The following is a 13,786-nucleotide window of genomic DNA, read 5'->3' as shown; positions in this document are numbered from 1 at the left end:
TCCTTTTTTCTCCTCTTCTCTTCCCACCCCCCCCCCCCCCACCTTCCACCCTTCTCCCTCTCCTCCTCATCCTCTGGTCCTCCCATTTTTGTCCCCTTTCTCACACACTCCCCCAGCTCCCCTTCACCCATCTTCATCCCCTTCCCCCTCCTGGCTCCATCCACCCACCCCCCATCTGGTTCCAACTCTCGTTCATGTCTCCCATTCTCACCTCCTATACTGATCTGAATCCAGCTCTTGTAGCGCTTTGTGTTCCTGCTTATCTCCCTCCACCAGTTGTCTCCCATCTTCACACTGCCCTTCCCCCAGCCCACCTTGTTCCATCTGTTGTTTTTATTTTTTCTCTCTCTCTGTCTCCCTCCATGTATCATTCGTCTGCCACAGCCTTCCAACTCCACCCCTGCTCACCTCCCCTACCTGGCACCATCTGCCTGTCATCTCACACCCCTCCTCAGTCCACCAATTGCCTTAGAATCCTTTCTTGCCACTCCCCTTCTCCTTTTTATACTGGCCATCTCGCTTCTCCCCTCTCAGTCCTGAAGCAGGGTTTTGACCTGAAACATCAACAATTTCTTTCCTCCCACAGATCCACAGATGCTGCAGGGCCTGCTGAGTTCCTCCAGCAGATTGTTGCTCATTCTTAAACTCTGCTGTTACATTCACCAATGCTGCCACACCAGGCAGTCTTACACAGAAATGGACTTCTTACACATATAGGTGACCCCCGCATTATGGAGATGTTGCATTCCCAGAAAACTGTTCATATTGCAATTTTCTATAATATAAAGCTACATCATTTAAGCATACACCAAGAAATGCAAGCTGAATATACAATAAAAACTGACGCACAAATTCTGTGAGAACAAATTATTTTCCTTATCTCAGAATTATGGGTAGTAATTTGTGAATTCCGTAAGGGCAAATTTCTGTAATATTGGGTTGTGAAATACAGAAGTCCAGGAATGACAGCTGAAGGCTGAATCTGTCAGTATGCTCTGCCACTTTTGTTCCCATGGAGTCCAGATGCAGGGGCTCGATCCAAAACATTGACTGTCCCATTTCCTGACCTGCTGAGTTCCTCCAGCTTTTTGTACATTGCTCCAGATTCCAGCATCTGCAGTCTCTTGTGTCTCCAGTACTCCACTAAGGTTCAATATAACCTCACCTTGCACTCCTTGCTTCTACCCATGCCTTTCTCACTATTTTCTAAATTTATCTTTGAACAAGGGTAGACTATTTGCATTTTTCCAGTCCACTGAGACATCCTGGTATCCAAGTACCAGGAGATTACAGCCAGTACCTGCGCAAAGTCCACCTTACTAGCTCAGCTATTAAGAATGCATCCCATCTGGCATAGTGACTTTACTACTTTAGGTACAGTGAGCCTTTTTGGTATCTTTGTTAACTGCTGGCTTATGTGGTATCTCAGTAACCTTTATTTTAGTTTAGCCTTTGTCAACACTTTTGTAAAACCAATACAAATAACTCATTAAAATCTTTGCAATACCCTTTGCCTCCTTCTGTAGATCATCTTGACCCTTAATCAGTCCCACACCTCCCCATATGACATTAACTATTTATATGCCTGTAGCAGACTTTAGGATTCCCTTTCAATGATAGCTGTGAGTCTGCTCTGAAATTCTTTCTTTGCCACTTCTATTTCCTTTTTTACTTCCCCTCTGAGTTTTCTATGTTTAGCTTGTTTTCACTATCAACCTTACATCATTCAAAACCTTTTACTCTCTGTCTACAGTTATCCAGGGTGCTGTGGCATTGATTGCCTTTCCCTCTGGTGATGATGTAGAGAGATTGTACCTGATCCCACATCCCCTTTAAGGGCCATCCTTTGTTCAATTTCAATTTTACACTCCAATCTCTTATTATAATTCAGCTAAAACAAATTCATATAAAACCTCTGAAATTGATTCTTCTCTAATAAATATCTATTCTGTTCCATGCCCTTTTCCATAGCCAGGCTAAGTCTTATGACATTATGATCACAGTTCCCTAAACATTCTTTCACTGATAATTGCTCACTTTATTCACCTCATTCCTCAGAATTATATCCAGGAACAATTGCCTCCTCCTTCATTGGGTCAAAAATGCACTGATGAAGAACGTGCTCCTGGAAAATACTCAGAAATTTAGCCTGTCCTTGTCATTTATACCATTATCACTACAGTCTACATTGGGATGATTAAAGACCCTCATAAACTATCATTTTTGCAATTTTATATCTTCAATATTCCAGCAAATTAACTAAATTTATATAGTGTCAGCAGTGCAGGAGTGATATCTTGATTTCGTTGTGTGTGGTTAGGGTGAATGGTTATAATGATGGATGGTGCTATTCTGAATGGTTGCAATTGGGAAATACTCTGACTTGATAGTGCTATTTCTTGTGACAGGCATGCATCCATGATGCCACACCAAGGGTAGTTTCAGTGGGTTGGTGTTCTGCTACAACGCTGCATATGCTTACAGTGGGTGCGATTCTATGATGCCACATTGCCAGTGTTACACTGGACACAATTCTGTGATGAGTATTGCCAGTTCTTGCAGTGGCATGATTCTAGGATGCAGTACTGTCAGTTTTTTTGGCATATTCACCTTGCAGGTTGGATCAGTTGTTTCTCCTACTGTACCAAATATTCCCAGGTGGGTTCCGTTCAAGAACTAACCAGGCCTAAGTCTGCTTATTTGAATACTCACGGGGAGTACAGCGAGAATGTTGATTCATTATTTCCCAGTAGTGTCAATGGTGCAGTTCTGATTTGTCAAGTTGTCAGTAATTGTAATGAACATCTCCATTTTACATCTGCTACATGATGGCATGCACACTGTGAATCAAATCAGCTGGGGTCATGAAAGGTTGCATCGTTGTCCTAACACCAAAACACTCAAAGGTTCTTGCTGCAATGCAATGACTCACCTTCAACAAGCTTCTTGCTGAGCTGGAGCTTACCTGCAGGACTAATGGGAATCTATTTGGGTAATACATGGAGCAGCACCAGAGACTCAAGTTCAATCCTGACCTTGGGTGCTGTCTGTGTGGATTATCCCTATAAACACGTGGGTGCTCCAGTTTCCTACCACCTCCCAAAGACGTGCTGGTTGGTTGGTTAATTGACTGCTGTACCTTGTCCTCAGTGCATAGATGAGTGGTAAAATCTGGGGGAGTTGATGACAATGTGGGGAGGATTTAAAAAATGGGATTAATGTAGGATGTGTAAATGGGTGGTTGATGGTCATTGTGGACTCAGTGGGCTGGAGGGCCTGCTTCCGTGTTGTACTTGTCCAATCTATGTTTCTCCACTGCATGATCAAGGTCATCAGAATTTCAGTCACTGAGCCACAGTATGCAGACTACACCTGCATCAGCACACATTTGGAGCTGAGCTCCAAGTCATTATCGACCTGTTCATTAAGGTATATGAGAGAACACCTTGTGCTTCACAAACGTCTTTTACCAACCTGCCTTTGCTATACAACACTGCTCTCCAACAATAAAGGTCCAGGAAATAAAGGTCAATGAGATCCAGGAAAACATGGACCACTTCCCATGTCTTGGGAGCCACCTCTCAATGAAGACAGACATTGATGATGAAATTCATTAGCACTTACAGTGCACCAGCACAACCTTTAATCATATGAGCAGAGTATTCAAAGATGAAGACCTCAAACTTATCAAGACCTCAAACTTAGACTCTTGTTCTAAGTGATCCCTGTGATCTCTGTCCTCCTGTATGCTTCTGAGACAGCAAGCACAACCAGTGCTCTTTCCACAAAACCGTCCAGGTTTATTGGAAGGATAAGTGAAACAATGTTAGCATCCTCTCCCAAGCCAACATCCCCAGCATTAAGGCTCTAATAACACTCAGTTTGCTCTAGGATGGCCACACTATTCTCATGCCCAATGCCAAACTCCAGAAGTGAACTTTCTATTCCAGGCTCCATCACAGCAAGAAATGTCGAGGAGGATAGAGAAAGTGCTTCAAAGCTGTTCCCAAAGCCTCCTTTAAAAGGCGTAATATCCCCACAGACTCCTGGGAATCTCCAGCTCATGGTGGAAAAGGAGCATTTAAGGTGGAACGGTAGGAGCAGTGTACAGCTTCCCATTTGACCCACTCTCCCACGGCATCAGGTACCTCCTGCCCCACCTGTGGCAGAATGTCACCTCAGCCCTTGCAGAGCTGCAATGGAAGCAAACCATCCTCGTTTGTGAGGGACTGCCTGAGAAGGGGCAGGATCAATGTGGTTTTATGAAAGTAAGATCATGTTTGACAAATTTGCTAGAAATCTTTGAGTTGCATCAAACAGGGAAAAAGGGACCCAATAGATGTAGTGTGTTTAGATTTCCAGAAGACATTCTATAAGAGACAAGGTTACTGCACAAGATAAGAGTGCAAGGGGTTGAGGGATATATATAGGCATGAATAGAGGAGTTGCTAACTAACAAGAAAGTAGTGAGTAGGAATAGATGTATCATTTTCAGATGGGCTGCCACAGGGATCAGTGCTAGGGCCTCAACAATTTAGATTCTATATTGATGTCTTGGATGAAGGGACCGAGTGTAATGTAGCTAAATGATACAAGGAAAAGTGGGTTAGCAAATTTTGTGGAGGGCATAAAGAGTCTGCAAGAGGAAATAGATGAGTGGACATTAAGGTGGCAAATATAGTATAAAAGTGGGGAATGTGACGTACCTACTTTGAAACAAAGAATGTAAAAGTAAATTATTATTTAAATTATTGTGATGCTGAAGGTCTGGCACATGAAATACAAGACAGCATGCTGATACAGAAAATAGTCGGGCTAATGCAATATTGGCCTTTATTACAAGGGATACGGTGTATAAGAGTAGGGATGTTTTGATGAAATTTTACTGGGAACTGGTGAGACCATATCTGGAGTACCACATACAGTTTCAGTCTCCATTTTACAGGAAGGATATACTTGGATTGCAGACATGGAGAGAAAGTTCATTAGATTGATTTTTGGGTTGAATGAGGAAAAGTTGACCAGGTTGGGCCTATATTCATTGGGATATAGAGGAACAAGAAGTGACCTTGCATGTAAAATTCTGAGGGGGGTTGACAGAGTAGATGCTAAGAAGACATTTCCTCTTCTGGGGATATCTAGAATCAGGGCCCATAGTTTGAAAATAAAGAATCTCTCATTTCAGACTGGGGTGAGGAGGGATTCCTTCTCAGAGAATTGTAAATTTTTGGAATTCTCTACCACAGAGATCTGTGGAGGCAGAATAATTTAATATATTATAGATGGAAAGTTAAAACTACCAGGGAATCAAGGGATATGAGGAAAGAATGGCAAAAGTGGTGTTGAGGCCAAGATTGCATCAGCTGTGATCTTATTGAATGGCAGAGCACGCTTGAGGGGCTGATTGGCCTATTCCTGCTCCTGTTTCTAATAGAGTCATAGAGTCATACAGCATGGAAGCAGGTCCTTTGGCCCAACTGATCCATGTCGCCTAAGATCCCCATCCAAGCTGGTCCCTTTTCCCCATGTTTGGCCCATATCCCTTTAAACCTTTCCTATCCATGTACCTATTCGAGTACCTTTTAAATGTTGTTAAAGTACCTGCCTCAACCATTTCCTCTGGCAGCTCAGTCCATATAATGACCACTCTCTGGGTGAAGAAGTTGCCCCTCACATTTCTATTAAATCTCTCACTTTAAACCTATGCCCTCTAGTTCTTGATTCCCCAACCCTGGGAGAAAAACAGTGCACATTCACCTTATCTATGCCCCTCATAATCATGTAAGATCACCCCTCATTGTCCTACGCTCCAATGAAAAACATCCCAACCTGATCAACTTTTCTCCGTAACTCAGTCCCTCCAGTCCTGGCAACATCCTTGTAAATCTCCTCTGCACTCTTTACAGATTAATGGTATCTTTCCTATAGCAGGGTGACCAAAATTGAACACAATATTCCAAATGTGGCCTCACCAATATATTGTACAATTGCAACATAACATCCCAATTTCTATTCAGAGAGCCCTGACTGATGAAGGCCAGTATGCTAAAAGCTTCCTTCACCACCCTGTCTGGCTGAGATGCCACTTTCAGGGAACCATGTTCTTGTACTCCTAGATCCCTCTGTTCTACATTACTCCCCAGGGCCCTACGGTTCACTGTGAAAGTCATTTATCTTCCCAAAATGTAACACCTATCCGATTTTAAACTCCATCTGTCATTCCTCGACCCACTTACCGAGCTGATCAAGATCTCTCTGTAAATCCTGATAACCATCTTCACTGTCAATGACACCACCCGTTTTAATGTCATCTGAAAGTTACTAACCATGCCTTGTACATTCTCATCCAAATCATTGATATGGATGACAAATAGCAATGGGCCCGGCACTCAGCTCTGGGGAACAACACTAGTAGTGGATCTACTAAAACAACCTCTGCTTCCTACCATCAAGCCAATTCTGTATCCAGTTAGCTAGGTCTCTCTGGATCTCATGTGATCTAACTTTCTATAGCAGGCTACCATGTGGAACCTTACCAAAGACCTTACTAAAGTCCATATAGACCATGTTATTTTGCCCTCAAGAACAACATTCTATGATGCCATTTTTCCAATCATTATAGGTAGGGCTCTGGCCTGCTTTACATCATGCATTATTGCTTCTGGCCTTGGTGAATACCTTGCAGTCTTTATCTTTTATCTGTGCCTACTCTGCTTTACAGCTTGTGCTCTTGTCCTGTGGACTTCGGAATTATTCTTCAATCATCAGAATTCCTGACGCACCTGAGGACTTTTACCCTCTGTAGATTTATTCATCAGGAAATGCCATTGTGATTGTGTGATTGTCTCCATTTTTCCATCACCTTCACTCACTCTCACTTGCCCCCCCACCTCTCGAACTTGCAGCATTCCACTCACTGGCAATCAACGCCAATAGTATCAACAAACTTGCTGACAAGAGCAGTGCTGTAGTGATTTGGAAAACTAACGTCTGCCTTGCAGAGGCCAAGTGTCATCTTCATACCTTCAACTGGACCACTATGTTGTCATTGGACATCTGGCTCTTGTCTCCCAGACAGTCTCTGACCCCATCTCCTTGGGAAATCTTTCCTCTACAGCATCCTGCCTCAACCCACAACCCTGCATATGCTGCTTCTGCCTCCTGCCCAAAATCCACACGCAGGAATGATGGGTAGACCCATTGTTACAGTTTACTCTTGCCCACCAAACTAATGTCTTCCCACCTTAACTCTATTCTCTCTCCCCTTGTTCAGACCCTTCCCACCTACATCCTCTGATGCCCTTTGCCACTTTGACAGATCCCAACTGGCTCTTGTTTACCATGCATGTCCAATCCTTCTACATCCACATCAGGATAGCCTGAGGGTCTTTCACTTCTTCCTTGAACAGAAGCCCAACCAATTCCTTTCACCACCACCCTCACTGGCTAAACTTGTTCTTAAATAGAACTTCTCCTTCAACTCCACTTTCTTTCTCCTAATCAAAGATGTAGCTATTGGAGTTCACTCAAGCTATGCTTGTTCTCTTTGTGGGATATGTGTTTCAGTCTTACCCAGGCACCTCCCTCAGCTCTCTTTCTGGTGCATGAATAAATCTATTGGTGCTTCTTCTTGCTCTCGTACAAAATTGCATCACCTTTGCTGCCTCTTCTCACTTTTACATAGTCCATATGTGATTCTTCCCTTCACTTTCTTAACTTCCCTATGTCTGTTTCAAGGGATAGGCTATTAAGCAATATCCATTTACAAATCCATACACTTTACAGGTATCTCAACTACACCTCCGGCCACTGCTTCCTCTGAGAGCTCCATTCCATTCTCCCAGTTTTCTCATCTCCAACTGATCTGTTGTGATGATGTGACTTTCCACACCAATGTTTCTGCCATGTATTTACCTCTTCCTTAATTGTCACAGTTGACAATCCTCTCAACCTCATCTCTATTTCCCTCAAATCTGCTCCTACCCACTCTCCTCCCAGACCATTTCCTTTGCAACTTTCTGATTTGCTCTCCCATTTCCACCAACCACTCCCCTTTGCACAACACCTTCCCGTGTAACTGCAAGAGATGCAACACCTGTCCCTTTACCCCACTTCCTCCTACCATCCAGGGACCCAAACAGTCCTTCCATGTGATTGCTTTGCAGAACAGCTGTCTTCAGCTCACAAGGGTGACCCTAAGCTTCTAATTGTATGTTGCTTTAATTCTGCATTAGAACATAGAACATAGAAAAGCTACAGCACAATTCAGGACCTTCAGCCCACAAAGCTGTGCCGAACATGTCCCTACCCTAGAAATTACTAGGCTTACCCATAGCCCTCTATTTTACTCAGCTCCATGTACCTATCTAACAGTTTCTTGAAAAACCCTATCGTATCTGCCTCCACCACCATTTCCGGCAGCCTATTCCACGCACTCACCACTCTCTGAGTAAAAAACTTACCCCTGACATCTCTATATCTACTCCCCAGCACCTTAAACCTATGTCCTCTTGTGGCCACCAATTCAGCCCTGGGGAAAAGCCTCTGACTATCTACCCTATCAATACCTCTCATCATTTTATACACCTCTGTCAGGTCCCCCCTCATCCTCTGTCTCTCCAAGGCGAAAAGGCCAAGTTCCCTCAACCTGCTTTCATAAGGCATGCTCTGCATTCCAGGCAGTATCCTTGTAAATCTCCTCTGCACCCTCTCTATGGCTTCCACATCTTTCCTGTAGTGAGGCGACCAGAACTACTCCCACTATGATTGCTTTATCTTTGGTCTTCTAATTGTTCCAACCAAGCCCAAGAAACAGCACTTCATTTTCTGATTAGGAACCATAGAACCATGGAACAATACAGCACAATACAGGCCCTTCGGCCCACCATGTTGTGCTGACCTTCAAACCACGCCTAAGACTATCTAACCCCCTCCTCCCACATATCCCTCTATTTTAAATTCCTCCATATGCTTATCTAACAATCTCTTGAACTTGACCAATGTATCAGCCTCCACCACTACCCCAGGCAGTGCATTCCATGCACCAACCACTCTCTGGGTGAAAAACCTCCCTCTGATATCCCCCTTGAACTTCCCACCCATTACCTTAAAGCTATGCCCTCTTGTATTAAGCATTAGTGCCCTGGGAAAGAGGCGCTGGCTGTCCACTCTATCTATTCCTCTTAATATTTTCTCTACCATGTCTCCTCTCATCCTCCTTCTCTCCAATGAGTAAAACCATAGCTCCTTTAGTCTCTCCTCAATCCATACTCTCTAATCCAGGCAGCATCCTGGTAAATCTCCTCTGCACCTTTTCCAACGCCTCCATATCCTTCCTATAATGAGGCGACCAGAACCGGACACAGTACTCTAAGTGTGGTCGAACCAGAGTTTAGTAAAGCTGCATCATTACTTTGCGGCTCTTAAACTCGATCCCATGACTTATGAAAGCCAACATCCCATAAGCTTTTTTAACTACCCTATCCACCTGTGAGGCAACTTTCAGTGATCTGTGGATATGAACCCCCAGATCCCTCTGCTCCTCCACACTACCCAGAATCCTGCCATTAACCTTGTACTCCGCCTTGGAGTTTGCCCTTCCAAAGTGCACCACCTCACACTTCTCTGGATTGAACTCCATCTGCCACTTCTCAGCCCAGCTCTGCATCCTATCAATGCCCCTCTGCAAGCTTTGACCGCCCTCCACACTATCTACAACACCACCGATCTTTGTGTCATCTGCAAACTTGCTAACTCACCCTTCCACCCCCTCATCTAAGTCATTAATAAATATCATGAAAAGTAGAGGTCCCAGAACTGATCCCTGTGGGACACCCTCAACATTGCAGCCCTCAGGAGTTAATGTTGAATGTAACAATTTCAGATAATCAGTTTTTCCTGTCTGTGTCAGAGCTGACCAGTTCTGATGTAAGGTCATCCACCTGTAACATCAACACAGTTTTTCTTTCTCTGTAGATACTGCCTGATAGAACATAGAACATAAAACAGTACAGCACAGTATGGGCACCTTCGGCCCACGATGTTGTGCCGACCTGTATAAACACCTACTCCCTAATCAATCTAACCCTTCCCTCCTACACAGCCCATAACCCTCCATTTTACTAACTTCCATGTGCCTATCTAAGAGTCTTAAATGTCCCTATTGTATCAGCCTCTACCACCACCCTGTGCAGTGCATTCCAAGCACTCACCACTCTCTGTGTAAAACAAAAACTACCTCTGACATCTCCCCTAAAATTTCCTCCTCTGACCTTAAACAGATGTCCTCTGGTATTGGTCATTGCCGCCCTGGGAAAAAGGTACTGGTTGTCCACTCTACCTATGCCCCTCATAAATCTTACACACCTCGATCAAGTCGCCTCTCATCCTGCGATGAGAAAAGCTCGCTCAACCTTTCCTCAGAAGACATATTCTCTAATCCAGGCAGCATCCTGGTAAATCTCCTTTGCACCCTATCTAAAGCTTCCACATCTTTCTTATAATGAGGTGACCAGAACTGGAAACAATTCTCTAAGTGTAGTCTAATCAGAGTTTTATAGAGCTGCAACATTACCTTGCGGCTCTTGAAATCAATCCCCTGACTAATGAAGGCCAGCACACAATACGCCTTCTTAACCAGCCTATCAACTTGCACAGCAACTTTTGAGGGATCTATGGACTTGGACCCCAAGGTCCCTCTGCTCCTCCACAGTGCTAAGCATCTTGTCATTAACCTTGCACTCTGCCTTCAAGTTCGTTCTTCCAAAGTGTATCACTTCACACTTTTCTGGATTGAACTCTATTTGCCACTTCCCTGCCCAATTCTGCATCCTGTCTATATCCCGTTGTAATCTACATCAACCTTCTACACTATTCACAACACCTCCAACCTTCATATCATCTGAAAATTTACTAACCCATCCCTCAACTTCCTCATCCAATTCATTAATAAAAATCACAAAGAGCAGGGGTCCCAGAACAGATCACTGCAGTACACCACTAGTCATCAACTTCCAAGCAGAATACTCTCCATCTACAACCACCGTCTGCCTTCTGCAAGCAAGCCAATTCTGAATCCACGCAGCCAAGTCTCCACAGATCCCATGCCTCATGACTTTCTGGATGAGCCTACCATGGGGAACCTTGTCAAACACCTTACTAAAATCCATATACACCACATCCACGGCTCTACCTTCATCAATTTGTCTTGTCACCTCCTCGAAAAACTCAGGCTCGTGGGTATTTCTAGTGTTCTCTTTTGCTTCACATTTCCAGCAACTGGGATTAGTATGGATAGGAACTTGATGGTGGTACAAACCATCAGAACATTTCAAGAGTTTTAACATTCCTCAGTGGTACAACAGCAGTGTGCAGCATGTTTGCTTGTGTTTTAAAATATGCAGTGACTGGTTAAGAACTAACACAATTTGGGGACTTTTACATTAGATAATACACATTTCCTATTGAGTGTGGTTTCAATGCAGGTATTCACTGTTTTGGGGTAAAAAGGTACTGCAAAAAAGTTTTATATTTACAGGGTGCCAGGCAAAAAGGAGAGGTGTTTATTAACAATACACTCTTGTTAGTGCTGAAGTACTGATGCTAAAGTTGCACCATTAGTCTGTCTTACCTAGTCCTACCTGACTCCAGAGAGTAGCATTGTGAGACTCTGGTATAGCAGTCACATTTAGGTTCAACATCATACAGTGTAATGCACAGTGTTGGACCTCCAGCCAGCTTTTCTCTCTGAAACCTTCTGAAGTTTATTCAAATGCCATGGATGCATTGTGTCCTGACTGTGTAAACATTTATCTTGTTACCCCAGGAAACGGTGCTCCACAACTGCGTCAGACGATTAGCAGCTGTTCAAATGCAGCCTGAGTACAGTTTGAGATGCTGTTGCTTATTCAGGAGAGCCAGTGAGGACACTATAGTTCAAGCAAGTAAAGATCATTCACATTGAAAATAGAAGAGCAAGAGTAACACAAACTGAAATAGTTTTTTGGATATGAAGTTTATTTTGTGAGTGAACCACCATGTATAAGTAACATACCTAAAGAGTAATGTCCTCTGCTGATGGTAGAGATTTAAAAATCCCAAAGTGTTTTTTATAGGGAGGTTTGATATCTAACAGGTGTTGGAAATTCACTCACTATAGCCACCTAGAGTGTCTATAGTGTAACAATATCACAGCACTTAAACATGTCCAATAAATGCTACACTTACTGACTTTTGTTCAACAATTTCTTGGACATTATTCTTTCAAAGTGTTGACCTTCCTTAAGGAACAGATGCACAAATAATGAGCCCTGTCTGTAGGCAATACTTACTCAGCTTACAAATAACATAAAACACATCCTTTCTCTCAAGGAACATCTTGTAAGGGACTTGACAACACGCTCAACCAACCTGAACTAACATATAGTTTGCACACTCTCAATCACCAAGGTCACTTACAATTATCTATAAGTAGCACATGGTAGAATGGGGAGGTTAGAACAAGGCTCCTCATCTATTAGTGAAAAATCACTCCTCTGCTCGTCTCCTCAGTTACTGTGCAAAAAAAACTTTTCACACTTAACTCATTTAATTTGAAATTCTCTAAAGTTGCCTGTGACCTGTGCCTGCACACTGTTCCACAGTTACAGCCGGAATGCAAGCAACAGCTGGAATGTGAACAACAGCTGGAGAACCTGAACCTCTGACAGGGCACTTGCCTGGCAGCAGCCCCTGTGCTTGGATGAAAGAACATTTAGGATGAGTTTAAAAGAACTTATGAGGTACATATTTAACTACTGAGGACAGCGATCTCCCTGAATAAAAAGTGGAAGCTGTGGTATAAAAATGATTCTGGCAACTGGAAGATGACAATGGAAAACATGCTCCTGATTGCTGATGTCATAATGTTACAACTATAGCCACCTTTGTTGGAGAACGGTCCTGTAACTTCAGCTTTCCTTCAAAGTCATCTCATTTGGCAAAACTAAGTAGTGCATAAATAAATGCAACCTGTCAAAAGCAGATAAAAGCAGAATATACCAATGGATGTAACGATATCCAGTAACACTGAAACTGCCAAGATCTCCTATTAAAAGTAAAGAGAAGGTCAGGAAAGCAGTGAGGCCAACACAAGGTGACAAAAGGGCTCCTCTTGCGTTTCCCATCTTCTTATTCATGTAAAGGGTCTTCCACGAAGTAGATCCATGAAATCCTGCTTTCCCCACAAGTTATCTTGCCAGGAAAATATTGGTTGTCCAAACGACCACAATAGACCAGCTCCACACACACACACAGTTTGCAGCTCCACCACACGACAACACGGAGATGTGAGACTGGAATGAAGAATTAGGCTTCCGGGGGAGGGAAGTCCTCAGCCATGAGAACCACACAGCTGATATCTGGTTACAGGAAGGTCCCAAATCAAAGGCCGCAGGCCAAGGGAAAATGGTTGAGGTTGGTAGTCCAAGACAGGAGAAACAGTTGCAAAGCCAGCAAGGTGCAGGACGAGGGGATCAACATGGTTCCACCACCACAGTCCGAGGTATTTTCCTGCAACAATGGTAAACATCCTTAGCATAAGAACACAGACCAGTACAGCACTTTCGGCCCATGATGCTGTGCCAATTTGTACTAAATGCCCTCCTCCTGTGTATCATCCATGTCCCTCCATTCCTTTCATATTCATGTGTCTATCCAAAAGCCTCTTAAACTCCAGCAAACTGCCTGATTCCACTACTAACCCTGGTAACACATCCCAGGCACCTACCACTCTCTGCGTAAAAAAAAC

General features: G+C 43.5%; 1 protein-coding gene and 1 long non-coding RNA gene across 5 annotated transcripts in view; one reads left to right on the top strand and one right to left on the bottom strand.

The window, feature by feature from the left end:
* LOC127571496 (uncharacterized) overlaps window positions 1-13,786 on the top strand; it is an 86,047-nt gene that overhangs the window by 4,277 nt on the left and 67,984 nt on the right. The window lies entirely within an intron of this gene.
* Window positions 12,013-13,786, bottom strand: part of cacna2d2a (calcium channel, voltage-dependent, alpha 2/delta subunit 2a) — a 602,032-nt gene continuing 600,258 nt past the window's right edge. For all 4 annotated transcript variants that reach the window (XM_052017908.1, XM_052017909.1, XM_052017910.1 and 1 more), the window contains one exon: window positions 12,013-13,548. In XM_052017908.1, the coding sequence (XP_051873868.1) occupies window positions 13,420-13,548 (129 nt within the window). In that variant the 3' untranslated portion in view covers window positions 12,013-13,419. The remainder of the gene's footprint in view (window positions 13,549-13,786) is intronic.

This window comes from Pristis pectinata, chromosome 6 (assembly GCF_009764475.1).
Source record: "Pristis pectinata isolate sPriPec2 chromosome 6, sPriPec2.1.pri, whole genome shotgun sequence".
Classification (NCBI taxonomy): domain Eukaryota; kingdom Metazoa; phylum Chordata; class Chondrichthyes; order Rhinopristiformes; family Pristidae; genus Pristis; species Pristis pectinata.
Note: the sequence above shows the minus strand (reverse complement) of the source record. Positions and strands in the feature narration are given on the sequence as shown.